Below are 24,106 nucleotides of genomic sequence, written 5' to 3'. Positions count from 1 at the left end.
GACTTAGCAAGAAAAAAAAAAAATTATGACGAGACACTGCCCTCTATTGGGGAAAAGTATCCATTGCTCATAAATCTTTGAGAACAAAAGTACTGAAATTCATCAATAGTAAAAAGCACTAGAGTCCACAATACAATTTAGAATCTAATAGAGAGTTTTGATTATTTAGGAAGGATAAACATACACATTAGTACATGTTTTAGTAAAATCCAATATGCAATTTCAAGCTTTTTTACTACAATACATTTATTCTATATGAAAACAGTTTCAAATCAAATTTCCATTTTAATGTTTTCAACAATTACTTAAATGTATACCTTATGGACATAGATAAAAGTGAAGTCATTACCAGGCGGAGGGGGCTGGGAGGAGGACAGTAAAGAGGGACAAATATACAGTGATGGAAATGATTTAACTTTGGGTGATGGGCACACAACAATCAAAGGTTCAAATGTTATAGAGATGTTTACCAAAAACCTATGTATTCTTATTAACCAATGTCACACCATTAAATTTAATTTATAAATAAAATTTTAAAAATAAATAATGTGGATCAATGCTGGTCTTTTTTCCATTTTAGAATCAATGAGAAATGCCACCTTACTCAGATCAATTGGTGAGCAGAAAATAAAGTTTTAAATGCTTTAAAAGTGCTATGAGTATATATAGATATATTTATAATCCCCCTCCTCCACAGCGAAATTCTGGTTACAAGCTAAATATCCAGAAATAGAAAGATTATAGAACATCTCTACCCTGTGCCTATAAGACACATTTAGACATTAGTTTAGAGGTTTGCTCAGTGGATAGAGCATCAGCCTGGCATACAGACATTCTGGGTTCAATTCCCGGTCAGGGCACACAGGAGAAATGACCATCTGCTACTCTCCCCTTCCCTCTCCCCCCTCTCTCTTTTCCCCTCCCACAGCTCCACTGGTTTGAGCATGGACCCCAGAGGGTTAACTATAGCTCAATGAGTCTGAGTGTGGCAGCAGCAGACAATAAAAATGGCATGATTGTTTTGAGCACTGGTCCCAGACAGGGGTTGCTGGGTAGATCCTGACCAGGGAGCATGCAGAACTGTCTCACTATCTCTCCTGTCTCAAAGAAAGAAAGAAAAGAAAGAAAAGAAAGAAAAGGAAGGAAGGAAGGAAGGAAGGAAGGAAGGAAGGAAGGAAGGAAGGAAGGAAGGAAGGAAGAGAGGGAGGAAAGGAGGGAGGGAGGGAGGGAGGGAGGGAGGGAGGGAGGGAGGGAGGGAGGGAGGGAGGGAGGGAGGAGGGAAGGAAAAGGAAAGGAGGGAGGGAAGGAGGGAGGGAGGAAAGAGAAAATAATTCCAACAACACAAAAGTACAGTGTATAAAAAGGTCAGGGTTTCAGCTTTATACATCTCAAATTCATTTCACTGGCCATACGCCACTATAATTAAATATGTGCTCTTTCATTTCTTTTTCTATCTATGTACATATTTTTAAAGATAGTTACTTAAAATCACAGCTTCACACTATACAAGGTACTCCTTAACCAGCCTTTTGATTGTTACTTTATATATTTTGGAGATCCTGTCATATCAATTTATATAGATTGACCACCATTATTTTTAACAGCTGCACAGTAGAGATGTCCTAAAATACCATTCCACCAATCCTCTACTGATAACCATATTTTCACACTAGGAAAATGTGAGGGAGGGATATTATAAATATTCTTGCTTAACACTGTCCACAAAAATAACATCTAGAATTATGGATCTATATATAATAAATCTAACACTTTCCACAAAATACATAATATATCACACGTAAATAAATGTACAGTTTTATTTTTGTTAAGCTAACATTTAGAAGCAACATGATTTTAAAATTCACTTGAATCTTAATTGTACACAATAACTGTATAAAAATATGGAATGCCAATACGTTTTAGTGACTCAAAGAGAAATCTTTAAAAACCAAAACTGGATCTATACAGATGCAAGATGCATATCACATATTTGATTAAAACATCACCTGAGTATTCATACATTTCTGACTACTTAAAATTTTTCAATTTATATTAAAAAACTATTAAAAGCTTGTAAAAAGTGTGGAAACCTAAGGATGCCCCACTCTCACCATTTGGCATCACACTGATTTTTCCTTATTATATGACTTTATTTTATACCACAGTTAAAATCAGCAACTGAAAATTCAAACAACTTTCTAAATAGTACATCTCCTTGAAGTTCAATCTTGCTCATCCTTGTTCAGTAAACCATACAACTCCAGTGATTAGTTCTGCTATAGGCTTAAACCATAACATACAAATGGCATAAAATGGGCTGGTTTGTCCTCCATTCACTTAGCTATACATTTCCTCTGAAGGTTCATTAATGAATTGAACAGTCACAAACACTCAAGCTGTCGTCAGGCTCCTTGCTGTTAAATTTACTGAAGCATACACTCGATTGTCTGCACATCTCCATGCACATGATTTGTAAAACCACAGATCCACAGATTGGAAATGATCTTTAATAAGTTCCCCTCTTTGCAAACTGCCAAGTCCAAAGAGTCCATTATCTTCTGTTAAATGTATAGCTTAGGGAGTGAATGAATATTTAGTCTATAGTTGTGTCTTGATTTTCTGTTGACTACCCATTTTCCTCTGTGCCCTATTTCTAGATGGGCAGAGCTGGCCCCTAGTGGGCTTGCCGGGTGGATCCTGGTTGGGCGCATGCAGGGGGTCTCTCTGTCTCCCCACCTCTCACTACAGAAAAAATATTTAAAAGAAAGGAAGGAAGGAAGGAAGGAAGGAAGGAAGGAAGGAAGGAAGGAAGGAAGGAAGGAAGGAAGGAAGGAAGGACAAAATGACAAAAGAAAGAAAGAAATGATCTAGGGGGGGAAAAAGTGGACTGAAAATGTAAGTTGAGAGCCTGTAAATAGTAAACACCTCCTTGTTCAACTTCATGAACAAAGGAACCAGGAGAAAGATAATCCTTACCCTCTAATATTATGAAGCAGAGAGGACATACTCTTACCTGAACCTCTGCAATTCCTACAAAGTATGACTCCCAATCCCGTTTCCTGCAGTTACCAGCAGTATAAATCTGAAGGTAAACGGGACATACAAGCTGCTGCAGAAACGGAGTGGAGAAGTAGGAAGTCTATGCTTGTCCCAAAGTCAGTGCAAGGAGGAAAAGAGGTCTAGGCAAGTGCATAGTGGAGGCTCAGAAGAAAGAGAAACAGAGGCTCAATCCTAGGGCCATAGCAAACAGTGACTTCCATAGAAACACAAAAATACTCCAATAAAATAGACAAGCAAACAAATTAGGAATAATATTTGTGGAAAATAATATTCATAATAAAATATTTTCAAACATTAAAATATGAATAGAAAAATATAGCCTAATAAAAATTTTCAAGTTCCCAAGTAATTTAAAATACAGAATTAACTCTGGCCAGGTAGGTCAGTTAGTTAGTGTCATCCCGATATGCAAAGGTAGCCAGTCCAATCGATTCCCAGTCAGGGAACATAAAGAAACAGATCGATGTTTCTGCCTCTATCTCTTCCTCTCTCCCTTCCTCACTCTCTAAAATCAATAAATAAAGTTTTTAAAATAGAATTAAAGAAATAGATTTAAAAAATAGAAAAACCTTTTTTTATTAAAAAAAGAAAACTATTTTAATAACAATCTCAGTGTTGCCAAAAATGTTCATTTGACTTATGTGAGTACAAATTTTGAGAACAATCTGACACCATGTATCCAAATACTATTTGAGTCAATAATTAGCCTTCTAAAATCTTATCCCTTAAGAAGTAAAAGTTGGACAGTAATATATGCATAAAGTTATTTACTGTAGTGTAATTGGTAATACTGAAATTTGTAAACAACCTTCCTAACAAAAGTTAATTAGAGTGCATTTATAGGATAAAATATTCAGCAATTTCATATAGTATTTTTGAAGACTTTGAAGTAGCATAAGAAAATATTCAAAAACAACAGAATATATAACAAGATATAAAATGTTATATTTTTTTATAATATCCTAATTTTTAAAAAAATATGTATGACAGAAAGCCTGGCTTAGGAAAGTGGGTCCAAGAGCTCATCAAACTGACCCTCTATGGTCCCACAGCACTTGGAATAACTAGAATACAAGACAGGGGCCTGCTCCCAAAAGCCTCTTCCCAAACCACTGCACAGCAGGCAATTAACAGATGCTGAATGAAACTAAATGCCAGTCTGAGAAATTCAGTAAGCACGGATTAGTGGTTCCTGGCCTTCCAAATTTGTCGAGACCCCACTGAGTGATTGTGAAAACAGGGAGCTGGAAGCTGGACAAATGACATCCACTGAAGACAATTCCTTCCATCGTGGTATCTGTTTGCTTTATCCTGTGAAGTTTCCATGAGTTTACTTCAAAGTTTAATACATAATTATAAAGACCAAGAAAACACATCTGATTCAATCTGCTATCATGTCAATTGATTCCAGACAGTAAATGGAGAAAATAAATGGGCAAAGAAAAGTGGCTCTCTTTGAATGACATCAACACAAACTGCTTTATGTTGAAAGCTAAACTCTACATGCACTCATTGGAATTCTAGGTTTGTAAACTTCCCGACCTGAAAATCTTTCTTCAAAAACAGAGTGAACTTTGGGGGAGGGGTATACAGCACAATCAAATGTCAAAATAATCTAGAGATGTTTTCTCTCAACATATGTACCCTAATTTATCAATGTCACTGCATTAAATTTAATAAATAAATTTTAAAAAATAAAAAACAGAGTGAAAAAAAAAACAGAGTGAATTGAATCATCCCCATTTTCTTGATATGTAACTGCATTGACTACTTGGTAATGGAGTATGGACTCCAGATTCTCCATTGTACAACTCAAAGAGTGGATATTCTGAAATATGGACCCAAGCCCCCAATTCCTTTTCATCATTTTCACATAGGCTGCGCTGACTGGCAGAAGCACCCATGTGAACAAAAAGTAAAGTGGCAACAGGAACCGCACAAGACCCTGTTGTGCTCAGCACCAACACCTTTCAGTCCAGCATGGGGTAGCGAAACCAATCAGACTGCTCTAGCTTAGTCACAGACTCCTTCCATCTCAACAGCACCAGCACACCCCAATATAGTAAATGGGCAAAAAAACCACCACGAAGTGATGATAATGAGCCTATACAACAAAAAACCTTTTCAGATCCACTGCTACAGCGTAAACCTATGTACATATTTGAGAACAGCAGTTGATCTATTAAGAAGTGTTGGTAAGGCTCACTCAAACTAAACATTTTAGGGCTTAGGATTTAGTATTAATTCTGAAGACCAGAGTACATGGCACCAATATTTTAAAAAATCTTAACATTCTCTTTAATCAAATGTGAAAAACTAAAGCATTAAATCACATTTTCTAAAAATTATAACCATGTTCTGAAATGGATGCAGTTTTAAAGACATATCTAGACATTTCAGACTTTAAACATGCAATATCAAGTCACTCACTAGAGCCATTTAAATGGGAAATATGTAACAGAGAAGTTTCAAATAAGGGCTAGGCAAGGTTTGGAACACTGCTTTCTCAGTAATCTGTCCCTCATCTACCCCTTCAACACTCTGCAAGACAGAAGATTAAGGTGCATTTGACCTTGAACTCTACTCTAGCATTCCCCCCAAAATGGAAACGTTTGCATTTAACTTTTTAAATATAGGTGGTATATGTTCTTGGTCGTTTGATTTTAAGAATGACATAAAATTAAAAGGTATTTGAAGCACCATCTGCTCTCTTGCAACAATGGGCAATAATTTCTGATTGTCTTACTTCATGTACGTGTTTTAAATCTAGAGTACCCTTTATTCTTTATGACTACTGCAATTGTTATTTTTTTTATTTTATTTTGTCCTCCTTGTCTATGTGTATATTTAGAAAGCAGGCCAGGTTTTATCTCCCCTTTATGTCATTCCTTTTTCAATTTCCTATTATCATAAAACTGTTGGCAAAGTCGTTTAGTTACTTTTTCTTGTCATGTCTTCCAAATTCACTGGGACAATCCTTTATGAGGCCAGAGAAAATCAATTCTAAAGAAACTTATTAAAATTTATTTGACCAATCCAATTCTTCAAATATGAGGACACAGTTCCAAATGCTGTCAATCAGTGAAACAGAAACTATGATGGTGTTAACTATCTTCCAGTATTAACTGTGGTGAAATAGGCTGAGATGGCAGGTGCAGGCAGGGCCCGTCAACAAAGACAGAACTGGAAGCATGCAAGTGCACCAGGTCCACACAGCCATCTGCTCTGCATGAAGGAAATGAAAAGAGAGCAATGAACTGAAGTATTCATTTTCAAAGTCCTGATTTGTTAACAAGAATTGTGCAATGAACTCTTATGCACTACTGTGATTCTATGATGCCCCTCAGAAAAAAAAGCACTACAAACTCCATCTGTCATACTCTATTGGGATAAGCTAGTCAATTTTTCTAATAAACATCTATACTCTAGAAATGTTTTATTTTCCATAAATAAAAGATATATTAAAAGAAAAGATGTTAAAAAGAAAGACATTGGGAAAAAATGTGTTCACTACTGACCATCTTGGTGTAGATTTTTAAAAAAGATATAGACATATGCTGATATTCTTGAAGGAATCTACAAAGAGCTATTAACAGGTTTTACCTTTGAGGAAGGGACTGAACCAGGTGTCACTAAATATTTTTCAGTATTCTGTTTTTAATCATGTGCATAGGTTAATTGTTTTATTTTTATACATTTGAACAATAGATATTTGGGTAGTAATATGAAGAGTCATAGTGATTTCCTTTCAAATAATTTTCTGTAACATTAAAAGTATTCCAGTGTAATAATTTACTCAATGATTCCATATCATTGGGCATTTAGTTATAATTCAATTTTTGCTGATAAAACAAAAATCATCTTTACACTTTAGTCTGTGTAAGAAATGGGACAAAGAGGTTGAGGAGCATTGGTATATACCAACTACCTGCTTTTCAGGGTGCTTCTGCCAATTACATTGCCACCAACTCTACCAACCACATTCACATATCCAATAGAAATTCCCTTCTACATTTACTAATACAATAATAAAAAGAAATCCTCCACTATTAGTTTGAATAATACTGAAGTTTGAACAATTTTTCAATTTTATTTACCAGCACAGAAACAGGTTTTCATGCTATTTCAATAGTCATAAGAACAGGCCAATTAAAAAATAATAATACTGCCTGACCTGTGGCTCAATGGATCAAGCGTTGACCTGGATGCTGAGGTCACTGGTTCAAAACCCAGGGGCTTGCATGCAAGGCATACAAGAAGCAACTGCTGTGAATTGATGCTTCCCCCTGCCCCCGCCATTTCTTTCTCTCTCTCCTCTCTCTAAAACCAATATATAAAATATTTTTTAAATAATAATAATAATTAAAATTAAAGAACATTCCAAAATATATATTACTAAGAACTTGGAATAATCTACCAAAAATCACTGAAAATTATTATTCCATGTTTTCAAATGTTGATTAAGAAAATTAAGAAAGTTGCTGGAGACTACCTACTTTTTTATCTTAATTTAAATAAAAACCTGGAGCATGTAAAAGCCATGTGTGAACTAGATTTAAACTTAGCAGAAATTTCTAGCATCCATGATGGCTTTCTTTCCAAGGATCTACAACACATGGTCATTCAAACTCAACATGGGCCCCAAGAGTTAGAGTACATTTTTTTTTAATTTTTATTAATTTTAATGGGATGACATCAATAAATCAGGGTACATATATTCAAAGAAAACATGTCCAGGTTATCTTGTCATTCAATTCTGTTGCATACCCATCACCCAAAGTCAGATTGTCCTCCGTCACCTTCTATCTAGTTTTCTTTGTGCCCCTCCCCCTCCCCCTTCCCCTTCTCCCTCCCTCCCTCCCCCTGCCCCCTGTAACCACCACACTCCTGTCCATGTCTCTTAGTCTCATTTTTATGTCCCACCAATGTGTGGAATCCTGCAGTTCTTGTTTTTTTTCTGATTTACTTATTTCACTCCGTATAATGTTATCAAGATCCCACCATTTTGTTGTAAGTGATCCGATATCATCATTTCTGATGGCTGAATAGTATACCATGGTGTATATGTGCCACATCTTCTTTATCCAGTCTTCTATTTTTTTTTTTACAATGATTAAAGCCTTTAAGCAAACTCTTGGCCAATACAGCAAGAATCCATAAAAGAATAGTGTCCTTAACAAGAGTACATTTTTTTAATTCATTTTAGAGAGGAGAGAGATAGACAGACAGACAGACAGAAGGGGGAGAGGAGCAGGAAGTATCAACTTCCATTGGTATCTTGACCAGGCAAGCTCAGGGTTTCGTACTGGTATCCTCAGTGTTTCTAGTCGAGACTTTAACCACTGAGCCACCACAGGTCAGGCTTTTTTTTTTTTTTTTTTGAGTTAACGTACATTTTTTAAGGCAAATACAACTGCTCCTTCAAATGCCTCCTCTTAGCAATCTGACGCACAGCACCCCAAACACGGTTAGGTCATACTGCCCTAATTTTGGTGGAAAGTAAAAGTGAATGGATGTGAAAATCAGTAGAAATATATAAAGCAACCCATCTGCCCAGCCTGCTGTTAACATGTATCCTGCAAAAACTATCCCCACAGCCACTGCTTCTCAGCACCTCAGGCCTCAACTCCTCCGCCTTCCCCCAATAAGGTTCAGGAGTTCCCTGACTTAGAAATGACCCACTGTATCTTAAAAATGTACGATACAGTGGTAGAGGATGATGCTAGGTGACTGTCCCAGCTACTTCCCCCATCCTCATTGCAGCCTGGTGGGACACCAGTGAAAGCTCTCTCTACAGGTAGGGAAAACTACAGTTCACAGACCGGTTCCACAAGTACCCCATATTGAACCAGAATTCTAACACAAGTAGATGTAATTGAGTTGGGCTTTTGTGTGCCTGCACTCAAATTAGCCATCAAGACACTTTTGTTAAGGAAGGAAGAACTCTGGAGAGGGAGCAATGAACATTTGTGTTTCTGACGAAGTTATAAAAAAATAAAACACTGGTATGTTTCCTCCAGACTGATTTTTAAACAAAATGTTTTCATGTCTCTAGTCTAGTGTCCAAAACATGGGCTTTAAGTTAGGTTTGATCCCCTTATGATTGCAGACTTCAATGGTTCCTTGTTTTCATCTGGAGAGAGAGATGAGCAGCCCATTACCCATCTAGGGCAAGTTGGCATTTTCCTCTATGTCTCCACCAATCCTACACTCCCTTCTATTTGGCCAGGATTGGCCCATTGAACTGATCCATCATTCCTGGAACAGGAAACAGGATTTCACTGAGCCAAGGTCAATTCCTTAAAATGAAATTCTAGAAGAATCTACTCACTCCCCACCACAACTCTTCAGGACTCTTTACATATTAATTTCACTTATTTCTCAGAACAGCTATAAAGAAGCTATAGTGCCTATTTTACATATGGGAAAAGGAAGATTTAAACAGGTTAATTAAGTACTTCTTCCAATCACACAGTTAGTAAAAGGAAAGGGCAGAATTTGAATAAGAGTCTGGCTAGCCTTTAAACTTGTACCCACCCCCTTCAGCACTAGAAATCAATGCTTCCCTTATAACTGAGAAGTGAAGCTCAGCAAAAGTACATACAGCCTGAGAGATCCAAGACAAAGTCTGCTGCCTCCATCACCCATTGCTGTCTCGCTTCAGTGGTTCTGACAGCAATCCTACAGAGATCATGGAACCTCAATAACTACTTGAGCTCTATTTCTAATTAAGCATCTTGAAGGGAGATGCAAGATTTAATTTTTATAAAACTAATTTTAATATTATACATGGAACACAGGGCATGCTAAATTTTTTTCTTTAATGTTTTTTAGCCTTTTCCTAAAAGATTATAAAATAGCAATAATAGTGAACTATATGTAGATATGTACACAAGCCTCAGTCCCTGCCCCCAAATACTGATATATATGACTATAAAAGATAATTTCCAGGCCCTGGCCGGTTGGCTCAGCGGTAGAGCGTCGGCCTAGCGTGCGGAGGACCCGGGTTCGATTCCCGGCCAGGGCACACAGGAGAAGCGCCCATTTGCTTCTCCACCCCTCCGCCGCGCTTTCCTCTCTGTCTCTCTCTTCCCCTCCTGCAGCCAAGGCTCCATTGGAGCAAAGATGGCCCAGGCGCTGGGGATGGCTCTGTGGCCTCTGCCTCAGGCGCTAGAGTGGCTCTGGTCGCAACATGGCAACGCCCAGGATGGGCAGAGCATCGTCCCCTGGTGGGCAGAGCATCGCCCCATGGTGGGCGTGCCGGGTGGATCCCGGTCGGGCGCATGCGGGAGTCTGTCTGTCTCTCCCCGTTTACAGCTTCAGAAAAAAAAAAAATAACAAAAACAAAACAAAACAAAAAAAAAACCTTATTCAGCTATTACCTTCACCACTTTCAGCCAGGGTCCTGAGAAGGAGCTCTGGCACTGGCACAGAGTATTCTGTGGCAACAAACCCTGGGGAATTTCCAGGCTCCAGTTCTACCATGCCTTTTCTGAAAGAGGCATGCACATCCTTGCTATCACCTTGTTCAGAGCAGAGGGAGGAGAGATTGTAGATTCATAGATTACAGTCTAATTATGGCCACTGACCCGCTGAAATCCCATTAAAACTTTCTTTTGAAATCCCATTAAAAAATCCCAAACCAAGGCTTCAAATTGGGCATCTGCACATGTTGCTACTGCTCTATGGTCAGAGAACAAAAAGAAAACCAGTGCCCTTTGTTGGCACGCCTTATTTAAGAAGTCCTATTTCGGCCCTGGCCGAGTGACTAAGTGGATAGAGCACCACCCTGGCCCACCAAGGTCGCAGATTAAATTCCCAGTCAGGGAACACAGGAGAAGCAACCAATGACTGCACAATTAAGTGGAACAATTAGTTGATGCTTTTCTCTCAAATCAATGGAAAATTAAAAATAAATAAAAATTAAAATTAAAAAAGGCAATAACTCCCATTTTATGCTTAGCTCTTTGGTTGAGAACAAAAAATCACTTGTGTGACTGAGCCAGGGGTTCAGAGCCTACTTAAAAATTTTTCCAACTCCTTCTTTAACTAGTTTTTCATTAAATTACCATACTGTATCAATATATATATATTTATATATACTATATATATATCATATTTTTTTCAAGAGAGTTACCTGTATTAAGAGAAAACAATTAGCAATCAGATCATAAACTTTTTTTTATATATTTTATTTTTGTTTATTTATTTATTTTTTGTGACAGAGATAGAGAGAGTCAAGAGAGGGACAGACAGGGACAGACAGACAGGAAAGGAGAGAGATGAGAAGCATCAATTCTTCATTGCAGCTCCTTAGTAGTTCATTGATTGATTTCACATGTTGATTGCTTTCTCATATGTGCCTTGACCAGGGGGCTACAGCAGACTGAGTGACCCCTTGCTCAAGCCAGTGACCTTGTGGTCAAGCTGGCGAGCCTTGCTTAAACCAGATGAGCCCATGCTCAAGCTGGCGACCTCAGGGTCTCGAGCCTGGGTCCTCTGCGTCCCAGTCTGATGCTCTATCCACTGCGCCACCACCTGGTCAGGCCAGTTCATAAACTTTTCAAGTGAATTAAACAGCTAGCAAGAGGGCGGATGACCAGCAACAGGGACCTACATTAGAATCTAGCCCACTGGCCACAAACTGCTCTTTACTCCCTCCATGCTGCCTCCCTAAGCCATTTGTGGTCTTTTCCCATCATGGTTTTGAATCAAGTTAGGAACAGAACCACTATTTTAACATTATAACCAGTGGTGGGATTCAGCCAGTTCGCACCAGTTAAGCAGAACCAATAACTAATTTTTTGCTGAGTTCGGTGAACCAGTTGTTAAAATGGCACTTGTAATCAGGATTCTCTCTAAGGTGGGCACCTGGGTAGCCGCCCAGTGTAGAAATAAAAAATTTACATTACTTACTCTTTTAAAATGTTCATCTGCACAACTGCATACCGTAAGCACCCATAGTAATGTTCATTCCGTCCATATTTGACAGAACTATACTTGTAATATTTATTTATTCATTTCATAAACTTTGATGAAATACTACATGTTAATTCCCTCACATTTGTTACTTCAGTAAACATATAACGTAAAGAGAAAACGTGCCAAACAACGGGAGTAACAAGCTGTCATTGGAAATATCTTGATTAACAATTTTATTGTTTTTTGTCAAGTATTATTAATATTTTTCATTAATATTTTTAAATTATTTTTTATAACATAATCTACTTTTGTGTACCTCTTTTATTGTTCTTATTTAAGTATTAAATCCATGAAATAATAAACTACCTTTTCGTATATCTTTTTTTAATGACTTAAAATGGTCATTAGGGCAGAGAACTGGTTGTTAAATTATTTGAATACCACCACTGGTTATAACCTCAGCAACGCAGGTTTTCCCAAAGAAAATCAGCTTATTGTTGGTCCAAAGAGAACCACCAATTGGACTTTATTCAAATGATCCATGTTTTCTTTTCTTACATTGTTTGAAAACCTTCCAAATTAATCATTTTCTGCTACAATGAAATCTTAGGCATTATCTGAGTTGATGCAATGATTTAAGTTTTAAAAATGGATTTTGGATATGGACTGGAAAAATTTAGGTTATCGGAATATTTTTAATGTGGCAAATTTCTACATTACATTTATACATAAATTACATCTATAATTTTGTTCTACTTGACAGAGCTTTCAGTGAATGTTAGCTGAAAAGTAAAAACAAACAAAAAACACCACTGTCTAAATGGGGGAAAATAATAAAAAGCTAGGCAAAAGTCCTATGTCTAAATCCTGGTTCTATGCTTTTGACTAAATGTCCTTGGACAAATCAATTATTCAACAAACTATTTCTTGAGCATCTCTTATGAGCTGGGTAGAGAACACAGAAATAAACTCATCATATTTCTTTTTAAAACTTCACTCATAAATCTTTTGTTCTAGTGGGAGACAGACAAGCAAAATAAATTAGAATATTATACATAGTATGTCAGACAGTAATAAGAAGAAAATGAAGCTCAAGGGAGATATAGGAATTATGGGGGCAGGAAGGAAACTGGAAAAAGTTGTCTCTAGATATTTTAAATAAAGACTGTACTTACTTCTTTGATAATTTAGGTTCAGCTTTGATAGCCCAAATACAGTAATATATAATTATATTATTATATAAGAGATCAAGAGTTTATTTTATACTGTTTTTGCACAATTAAAAAAATTAAAAAACAGGAGAAAAACTAAAAAAGGATTTTAAAAAAAGATTCCAAAAAGCAGTCACAAAATCCACTATACTGGACAAAAGCGCATATTTATTTTAGAATTAGCTATACAGTATACAGTACACTTATATCTTGAAAATTCACGCTACTCTCTTATATTGTTACTATGTTTCCCAACATGTTCCCTCCTTCCCTCAAAAAATACCACAGGGTACATTTACAGGCTACCCATGAAACTTCCGATTTTGCAAGTCCCTAATACCTATTAATTATCATAGAACAGGGTCTATTAATGACACTTAGAAATTATTACATATCTTCAATTTATAAACAGATAAATTGATGGTTTGAAAAACTAAATACCTTTTAGTAGAAAACTATGTAAGAAGGATCTCAACCCAAACAAAGGCCTATTTAATTTACTAAATATACTGCTCACAAAAATTAGGGGATCAGGGAATGTGCAGATACTCTGGTAGTTCTCAGCCTTTTGTACACTGCATTTTCACCAAGGAAATAAAAGTTAGTTTTACATCTCATTTGCATAACTGAACAACTTTCTTTGACTTGTAGTTTGCTTTTCTGATGTTCTTGTTTAACTAATAAAAATCAAATGCTTCTTTTTTTATCGCTTCATATTCATTTTGAAATATCTCCTAATTTTTGTGAGCAGTATACTTGTGAGTCTCAAATGAAAGCATCCACCAGACTCATGTAGGGGGATTTTTAAAATACAAATGCTATGTCGCCTCACCAGAGATTCTTATCATATTGGTCTGAGTGGGGCCAGGAATCCAGGCTTTTAAAGCTCTATGGGGTTGAGAACGACTCCACTGAGCAAAGACCACATCTGTCTAAAAATGCCAGTGACCTGCCATTTATAGTTATGGTTGGCCATAGGATATAAAAGAAAGTTTTCAGGTGACTTCAAGAGATTTTTCTTCCAGAGAGAGGGCGGTAGGTGAGCCATGTTCTTGTACTGTCCCTTCCTTCTGGTCCTTGGAGGAAACACATCTGGAGTAAGCACAGCTACAGTAGCAAACCTGCTAGTGGACACCCGCCCATGGAGACAGTAAGACAGAGGAAAAGAAGTGCACAGGGCCTGGTAACAATGCTGAGCAGATGCTCCAACCCTGGCCTAGGACTGCCTAGATTTGAATCACTCAAGTGAGGTAACAACCCCCTACCATAGTGATTTTCAACCTGTTTCATTTCTCATGGCACACATAAACTAATTACTAAAATTCTGCAGCACATCAAAAAATATATTTTTGCTGATCTGACAAAAAAAGGGTATAACTTTTGATTCAGTCACACAAGATGGTTATAGTTGTATTGGCTTTTGTCATTGTTTTATTTGACAACCTAAGGAAAAAGAGGTCAGTGCCCCTGACTAAATAGTCAGGCATTGCATATTTTAAAAATTCTTGCAGCACACCGGTTGAAAATCACTGCTATACTAGATAAACCACTGTTCATCATCTCGGTGGTAGCCGCAAGGGAGGGAAATACAGTCAATCCTGTATGGGAAAGAAGGAGAAGCTGTGGGAACCAGGGCACCGGACTACTATAAACTCTGGGGGTGCCCAGAGCCTAAATGATTCTCCCATCATCCCTTTCTTCCCTCCAGGGCTGGCCAACCTGTTTCCCTCAAATATCACCAGATGTTCTTTCCACTACCTCACAGAATTCTGAATCACCACTGGCAAAACACACACTCCCAACTTCTCCCCTCTTCTCCAAACATATATCGAGGACAGAGCCTTTTATATAAATTTTTACTATGTGTTTACTATTATAAACACTAGAAAAGGCAGGAAAAAAATGGTTTTTAAAAAATCCCAAAGCTTCAAAACCATTGTAATAAAATTTGGTTCCTGATAATCACAGAAACATACAGAATGGGGGCAAAAGTAGCTTTACAGTTGTGAGTACACAAAATGTAATATATTCTTATATTACTATTTCTTAACTATTGTATGATTTTCCATATGAACAACTATAAACCTAATTTTGCTCCATCCTGTATGTCAAAGTAGGTGCATCCTCAACTTTATCCTGATTCTCTACACACATATCTCTTTGAACAGACTGATGACTTAGAATCCCCCTTACTCCTTAAAATGAGGGAAGGAGTAGAAAACCTCTGTGTTTTTTCCCACTTAATCAAAGAGCAACGTCAAAACCTGAGAGCGAATGATGGTTGCTCTATGGCCTAAAAAAAATTTCTATGTAGGTTTCTCAACAGAGCAGAAGACAAAATAAGTATACAATGACTTTAAGAAACCAAATAGTAACAGATGCCAGACAGAACCTGGGGCCACCTGGTGGTCCACAACTTACCTAGGATATAATTATTCTAAATCCTCATGAATCCTTCCTGAAAGTGATCCCCCAAATCATATACTTGGCTGGCATCTATTTAATCTATCCCACTCTGGGAGATGAGTCCAGGACATACAGGACATTGGGAATCAACTTTCTGCCTCTAAGCCCAGCCTCACCATCCACATTTTATGCATTATCCCAACTCCTCCAGTTCAAGAAGGAGGGCTAGTAAAGAAAAGAAGGCATCCTATTATCTCTGAACCAGCACCATCAGAGATAGCAAGAAGTAACATGTATGAAGTGCCCTGGAAAAGCCTGGTACATCATGAAAAATCAATGGCAAGTAGTATTACTGTAAAACTTTATGGAAGTAGAATGGTTCAAGAATAAATTAATTTTTCTCAAGAGTAAGTTATTAAAAAAGCCAATTTACTTTTTCTTAAGGTAATAACTTAAACTAAAACCTCAAAAACAGCCATTACGTAGCCTGACCAGTAGTAGCGCCACCCCACCAATAGTGGGTGACCCAGAAAAAGCGTCAACCTAGGACACTGAAGTCCCAGGTTCAAAACCTCGAGGTCGCCAGCTTCAGCAAGGGCTCATCTGGCTTGAGCACAGGGTCATTGGCTTGAGCATGGGCTCATCGACATGATCTTATGGTCACTGACTTGAGCTCAAAGGTCAATGGTGTGAAGCCCAAGGTCGCTAGCTTGAGCCCAAGGTCACTGGCTAGAGCAAAGGGTCACTAGTTGGGCTGGAGCCCCCCCAAGTCAAAGCACATATGAGAAGTAATCAATGAACAACTAAAAAGTGCCACAACTACAAGTTGATGCTTCTCATTCTCTCCCTTCCTCTCTCTCTCTCTCTCTCACCAAAAAAACAAAAAAAACAAAACAGATATTACCTTGATTTCAGGTTAGCAAATAGATGTCAATGTCATAGACCGTATACCAGGGGTCCCCTAACTTTTTACACAGGGGGGCCAGTTCACTGTCCCTCAGACCGTTGGAGAGCCGGACTATAAAAAAAAACTATGAACAAATCCCTATGCACACTGCACATATCTTAAAGTAAAAAAAACAAAACGGGAACAAATACAATATTTAAAATAAAGAACAAGTAAATTTAAATCAACAAACTGACCAGTATTTCAATGGGAACTATAGGCCTGCTTTTGGCTAAGATGGTCAATGTGCTCCTCTCACTGACCACCAATGAAAGAGGTGCCCCTTCCGGAAGTGCGGCGGGGGCCTCAGGGGGCCACATGCAGCCTGTGGACTGTAGTTTGGGGACCCCTGCCATATACCCACTTCTAGTTAAATTCTATAAGCTAGCAAATTTAAGTTCTCAATAAATGAAATCAGGCTCCCTCACTCTGAGCCCAGATAGTTCCCCTACAGATATATTATATGCTAGTCAATCAGCTTTCTAATCGCTACTGGAAGTTTCAGATTTTCTGAATCCTATAACTCAATACTTTATCAGAGTAAATTAGGGGTAAATGTGAGTACTTTCTATCTAAATACCTCTTCCAGATATGTAAATACTAACACCCCAGCTGGAGTACAAGCTCCTAAGGACATGAGTTCTTTTTTTTTTTTTTTTTTACAGAGACAGAGAGTGAGTCAGAGAGAGGGATAGACAGGGACAGACAGACAGGAATGGAGAGAGATGAGAAGCATCAATCATCAGTTTTTCATTGGGACTCCTTAGTTGTTCATTGAGTGCTTTCTCATATGTTCCTTGACCACGGGCCTTCAGCAGACCGAGTAACCCCTTGCTGGAGCCAGCGACCTTGGATTCAACCTGGTGAGCTTTTTCTCAAACCAGATGAGCCCGCGCTCAAGCTGGCAACCTCGGGGTCTCGAACCTGGATCCTCCGCATCCCAGTCTGATGCTCTATCCACTACGCCACCGCCTGGTCAGGCAGGACGAGTTCTTATGCTTCTTTGTCTCTACACAATATTTTCTTTTCTTCCCTTGAAGCTCTGTAAAAAATTCACCACAGAGCCACTCATCAGCACTGCTGTACTGTACTACCAGAGCCCAGGAAACAGAAACAAAGCAGAGTAAAAAAAAAAAAGAAAATGCAGAATATAAAATCCCCATGGTTCACAAAGTTTATATTACATATGCATTATCAGATACTTAAAATTAGAATGCAAGAACAATGTGCAAAATAGTCTACATTTTCTTTCCATTACAAACCGTAAGAATAATGTTACTCTATTAGTATTTTATGATCTAAAGCATATTAAACTATAACTTAGTGACTCATCATTGAAAGGATTCCTGAATGTTTTAATAAATACTTCCCAAGATTAAAGGTTTTAGAGGAAGGATGCTACCTGATTTAAGAAGAACGAAATTTAATTTTACAGAAGGACTGAAATATGAAATAGAACAAACCAATATCATAGTTTTTGAATGCGAGACAATCTAATAGTTGAAATCCCTTCCACATGAAAGGGAAATCAATTTCAAAATTCTATCATCTCTTTTTAAACTTGTCCAAACATCTGAGGATTCAAATATCAGAATACTTTAAAATTAGATAGTAAAATAATGCTCCTTGAGTTCCTAAGAGAACATTCCCAGCTTTGCACTGTAATGTTTCAACTGTCATATCATATTAATAGAGTATCACTTAAAATAAAATTAATGTAAAATAAAAGATATCATTTTAGAGTCACCTACTATTACCTCTCCTTTCAAGAAGATAACGTTATTTATCATGCTGTAAATAAATCTCTCTCACTGCACATGCTGTCATAAATACACTACTCCTGATGGTGTAGGCTAGATACGAATGTCCCCAAGACAATGATTCTTTTTACTCAAGAAAATCAGTACAGTAAATAACTTTTCTTCCCTTTGAGACAATCCCAGTGCTTGAGGCTGCTGCAACACAAAAACAAAATATCTTCACAAAAGTCTCCAAACAGTCAAGCTGAAAATCTAAGCCAAAGTTTCATTTAACAGCCTGTCAGTTTTTTGATGTGAAGCTAATGAATGCAGTGGCAAACAAATCCATCAAACCTAACATCAAAACAACTGCACTTCATCCCACCAAACGGAAAAATGAAATACAACCTGCAGGCCAGCTCTTTTGTCCAACCCAGCCAAAAAGCAGGCATGTGAGTGCTAGCACAGCTGCTTCACGAGGGAACCAGGGACTCATCTCATCGCAGAAAGAACACTCACAAATGGAAAACATTCACCTCGAATATACATCCGTATCTTATATCAATTGTTGTTACATATTTTTAAATCTCTTACTAAAAAATAGATATATACAGCATTTCACCTTAGATTACTCTGATGATCAAAGCTATAAAAATACCTGAAATAAATAACTGCATATTATGCTCCAGTCATAGCACGACCTTACAAATGGAGGTTTACTGAAAGGCCTCTGCTCTTTATATCTCACTGAAGACAAAGAATACATGTCTTTTTACTTTGTATACAAATTCAGCAAAAGTCCTGTTGCAGAGGAGGAAGCTCCTAGCATTAACTGAAGCTGAAGACTGCCTAAGTCAGTAGACAAATGGGCATGTGGCTACCTGGAATATTCCCCTCAATTATTTTACAGTGAAAATCTTAACTCTGATTAATGAAATGAGGAAAGGTTACATGACTGCCTTGTTAGGTAGGTGTGTCCCCTTAAGACAAGGCCTTCTGTTCCGTAGTATCTTGCAGGATTTGCTACGCTATATTTTGCAAGTAAGGGCAAAAGAGAACTGAATGATCCTCATTGAGGAGAGGAATAAAAAGAGAATCAAGAATAGTAAGGGCCTGGGGCAGTAGCAAAGCTTTCTAGAAACCAGGATAGTCAAATTAAGTTGATATTAAGGCTATGAGGTCAATGTCTCCTCGTGCCCACCTCTGCCTGTTTTCTGAAGTTCTCCACAATCTAGGCACAAAAAAAGTCTTCTGTAAGAGGAGGCAGTTTGGAGAGATATGATTTTTTTAAAAGGGTTATCAGAATTAAGTACTAAAATACAAAATACATTGAAAGGCAGTGAAATATTCACATTAATTATTATTATCTTTTTACATTTTTTGTTATTATTTGAGAATATAAAACATTCAGGAATTTGTTAAAATTTGGAAGATGGCTATTTGGGCTCAGCACAAATAATAGAATGGGAGTCCCAGTCAATGTTAGCCATTTCTTGAACAAATTCCACATACATTCAAAAGAAACCCGCAGAAATGCCCTCCCCCATCATATTCCAGAGGCACCACCAGAAGGCAAGGCGGCAACCACCAAGGAAGTGGTCCTTGATATCCCTTGCCAGCACCAACTCTACTCTCACCAAACAGGTTATCCTCCAAGTGATGAATTCATAGAAATATGCATAGTGCCTAGCAAACAGCAGACAAGCATTGTCTGAAGAAATGGAACTTTGTTCAATAGCAGCCACTTGAAAAGGCTATAAAAAGGTCCTATCAACAAGACAGGTAATAACAAGTGTTGGAGAGGCTGGGAAGAAAAAGGAACACTCATTCACTGGTGGTGGAAATTCAAATTAGCACAACCATTATGGAAGAAAGTATGGTAGTCCCTCAAAAAATCAAGAATAGAACTACCATATGACCCAGCAATCCCTCTATCTAGTATCTACCCAAAAAACTTGAAAACACTGGTATATAAAGACACATGCACCTCCATGTTCATCATAGCATTATTCACAGTGGCCAAAACATGGAAACAACCAAAGTGTCCCTTGATAGTGGACTGGATAAAGAAGATCTGATATATATACACAATGGAATACTACTCAGCCATAATATATGATGACAGAGAGTAATTTACAACATGGAAGGACCTTGAGAACATTATATTGAGTGAAATAAGTAAATCAGAAAAAGCTAAAAACTGTATGATTTCATACATAGGTGGGACACAAAACTGCGACTCATTGACATAGGTAAGAGTGCAGTGGTTACCAGGGGGAGGGAGATGTAAGGGGAGAGGGGAGTTGGGAGAAGGGTGTAAAAAGGAAAAAATATATGATGATGAAAAATGATTTGACTTTGGGTGATGAGTATACAACAAAATTAACAGTTCAAATGCTATAGAAATGTTTATCTGAAACCTATGTACTCTTATTGCAATGTCACCCCGTTAAATTTAATTTTTAAATAAAATTAAAAAAATAATAATGTTACATGGCTAGGTAGAGGAAGAGAAGTTGGGTCTCAGATCCCTGCCTCCTCCAGTATACTGTTTCTTAACAATCCCACAATTACAGGTTCCAAGAACTGAGATTTCAGAAAGGGTTATTATCAACCCCTCTGACTTGGTCACACTCCACTCCACATCCACACTTAAATGTGGACACACCCAGCACATTTTAGTCTTCAGGAGAAAGCTATTTAGGCCAATAGCTTGAAGTAGATCTGAAACATATAGGAAACGAACAAACTCCAACTAATTTTTCTGGTGACTCTGAACAGCTGTGATAGCTGACTTGCTATGTCAATGATTAAAGATGCAAACTATCAAATAGCATACCTTGTTATCATCTCAAGGCTATGACACTGTTTCGATGCAGATACTAGCATTACATTTCTGCAAAAAAAAACACTGCAATAGCTGGCCAAGGTACATAAACACTGAGTTTTCTAATTTTTTATTAGGTTTATTGTAATAGGAAGGATGCATAAAGAGAAGAAATAGTTCAGTTCTGTTTCTTTCTAAATTACCTCTCATAAATAGAAATTACTCAGAACAGAAAAAGTCTTCTAATAGCAGAAGCTTTCTTTTATGTCCTGAATTCACTGAAATGCTTCCTGAGCTGCCAAAGGGCTATACTTTTATTTAAATATATTATGTAATTTCCTAAATACATATCTAAATTGAACCTAGAGTTATCTTTCCTTAATATATTTATATCCAAGCTCACCCAATGGTTCTGCATGCAAGTTTTATCAATGTAGAATGAGTAATACTTGCTCATACTATGCAATGGCCAAGATAAGGTCACATAGCTGTATGTATCATTTTCAATTAAATTTATGTAATTTAACATACTATGTAAAACACATACTTTCATAAAGAAGCCAGCCTGCACCTCGTAAAGAAACAGGAAAGAAAGCAACCTAATAGAAGCTACCATCACTTTGAAGGTGTCCTTTATTCAATGCTGCAGGGGGAAATTAATTAAATTTAATATAAGTTGTTTGTGAATGAAAATACACAATTTGTAAAACTAAATTAAATATACTGGAGAGAAGATGAAAAGTTGTATTTCAAATTTAACATGATATATCTCTTGTTCTATATTACTTTCAAGAATTCATTTCTGCACTAGGGCAGTTTTAATCATTTCTTCTTACCATTCTCTCTCAACTTCTTGTTATAATTTTACTAGACACTTTCTTCTGTAAATAGCTGTTTTCTAAGCCATAGACTGAACTCTAACATGGAGACAGTTCAATCATGGAGCCACAGGGAGCCATTGAAAAATCTCCCCCCCCCAAAAAAACAATCGGTGGCCTTAAGAGAGAAAGCAAACATCAGATGCTTAAAATTACCTCTCATGGTAAATTGTTCCACATTAATTTCAAAACAGACAAATGAAGCTACAAATGATAATACAGCCTACGTAAAATAAGTATACCTTGACTGAAATAAATTATCATGGTGAGAGGTACACAATGTCAATGAGGAAAAAAAATAAATGCTGCATGTGATCTCAGCTTTCCCTCCACACTAACCAGAATACTTATTTAATTTATGCTTTATTTTTGAGGCATAACTTACCAATTTAGCAACTTTCCCATAGTCAATCCATCTGACAGTAGCAAAATTTGTAGATTCTGCACAGTTGAAACCATGATTAAAACCAGCATGGTAGCCATATGGGAAAGTGATCATAAATTCTCCAGCCTCCTGGGTTATCTGCAGGGTAGAAAACATATAATATTTTCCAATTATAAGACTTTCCCAATTGTGAATACAATTAAAATATATTTCCTATTTTAAAAAATAAAGAAAAAGTGTCATGCCATCAGAGCTATACTAGGGTAAAAGAAGTCCCCTAAGGTCTTTTACTTAATCTGTTAATAGCTTTTCAAGAAACTTAAAAGACTTTTCTAAAAGGGTGTGACCTTCTGGCAATGCAGCTCAATCGTGCAATCCATATTAAAAGATGTCATATTTTACATAGAAATAAATTTGCTCATATTATCAATCAATGTGTATAGTTTAATGTTTTTAAATTTTGCATTACTGGAGTTATATAAATGGACATATCATAACTGACATTTTTAAAGTTAGAACTTCAAGAACTTTGATAATGCATGCTGAACAGGTTTTATTTTGAATTCCTATTTCTAAGAGTTGGTGGTATTCACTAATTATTCTTTCACACTAAGAAAACACAAATTAACTGTATTTCATTCAGTAGTAAAATTTCTATCAAAGATTATTCAAATAAGTATATATGTATGCAATGTGAGTGACTGCATTTTTAATATAATTAAAATAATTGGCAAATCAGGAGCTAAATAGCAACAATGAGAAATGAATTTATCTATTTTTATTTTTGAAATTTTTAAAAAATTCATATTTTTATAATAGCCAAAGCATACAAAATACAACATGATCTACAGAAAAATAGTAAAAAATTTTTCAGGGTTTTGGGTTTTTTAGTTTTTTTGGTTTTTGCGACACAGACAGAGAGTCAGAGAGAGGAACAGACAGGGACAGACAGGCTGAAAGGAAGAGAGATGTAAAGCATCAATTCTTCATTGTAGCATCTTAGTTGTTCAATTGATTGCTTTCTCCTATGTGCCTTGACCAGTGGGCTACAGCAGAGCGAATGACCCCTATCTCAAGCCAGTGACCTTGGTCTTTAGCTAGTGACCTTGGGCTTCAAGCCAGTGATTTTGGGCTCAAGCCAGTAACCATGGGGTCATGTCTATGATCCCACGCTCAATTCAGCAACCCCATGCTCTGGCTGGTGAGTCCACACTCAAGCCAGCGACCTCAGGGTTTTGAACCTAGGTCCTCTGCATCCAGTCTGATGCTCTATCCACTGCACCAACGCCTGGTCAGGGCAGTTTATTTTCTGTTGTGTTTTTTTTTTGCCTACTCTATACTAGATTATCAAGTTTTCTACTCACTGATTCACTCAGTCAGCACGGTTCGTTTCAGCTCTAAAATATTAAGAAATGACTATGTGGGTATGAACATGTGAGTACACACACAGGAGACACACTGTATAAATACTGGTACACATACTACAATTCACTTGCCAGTTTAGGAATGCTAAATGTTGCATGTGGGAGTATTTTTTTCCCATTAATTCTTAAATTTAGTTCATCATCTCCTCCCTTCATGATACCACAGCAGGTGTCCTATTGCAATGAGCACAACTCAGCTGGATCCTGGCAGGTAGAGAATGGCTTATCAGTGTTTAACATGGTTCCAGTTCCATCATTCTGAGCCATGTGAAAACACAGCCTGCTTCTCTCCTTTGCTGGTCTCACTG

The 24,106-nt window shown here is 37.2% G+C and overlaps 1 protein-coding gene across 4 annotated transcripts in view; it reads right to left on the bottom strand.

The window, feature by feature from the left end:
- Window positions 1-24,106, bottom strand: part of KDM4C (lysine demethylase 4C) — a 465,635-nt gene that overhangs the window by 305,443 nt on the left and 136,086 nt on the right. For all 4 annotated transcript variants that reach the window (XR_010729088.1, XM_066257226.1, XM_066257228.1 and 1 more), the window contains exon 8: window positions 22,375-22,512. Coding sequence is in view for 3 of the 4 variants with exons in the window: in XM_066257226.1 (XP_066113323.1) it covers window positions 22,375-22,512 (138 nt within the window). In the remaining variant the exon portion in view is untranslated. The remainder of the gene's footprint in view (window positions 1-22,374; window positions 22,513-24,106) is intronic.

Source organism: Saccopteryx bilineata, chromosome 2 (assembly GCF_036850765.1).
Source record: "Saccopteryx bilineata isolate mSacBil1 chromosome 2, mSacBil1_pri_phased_curated, whole genome shotgun sequence".
NCBI classification, from domain to species: Eukaryota; Metazoa; Chordata; class Mammalia; order Chiroptera; family Emballonuridae; genus Saccopteryx; species Saccopteryx bilineata.
The sequence above is the reverse complement of the archived record's forward strand: the minus strand, read 5'-3'. Positions and strand labels throughout refer to the sequence as shown.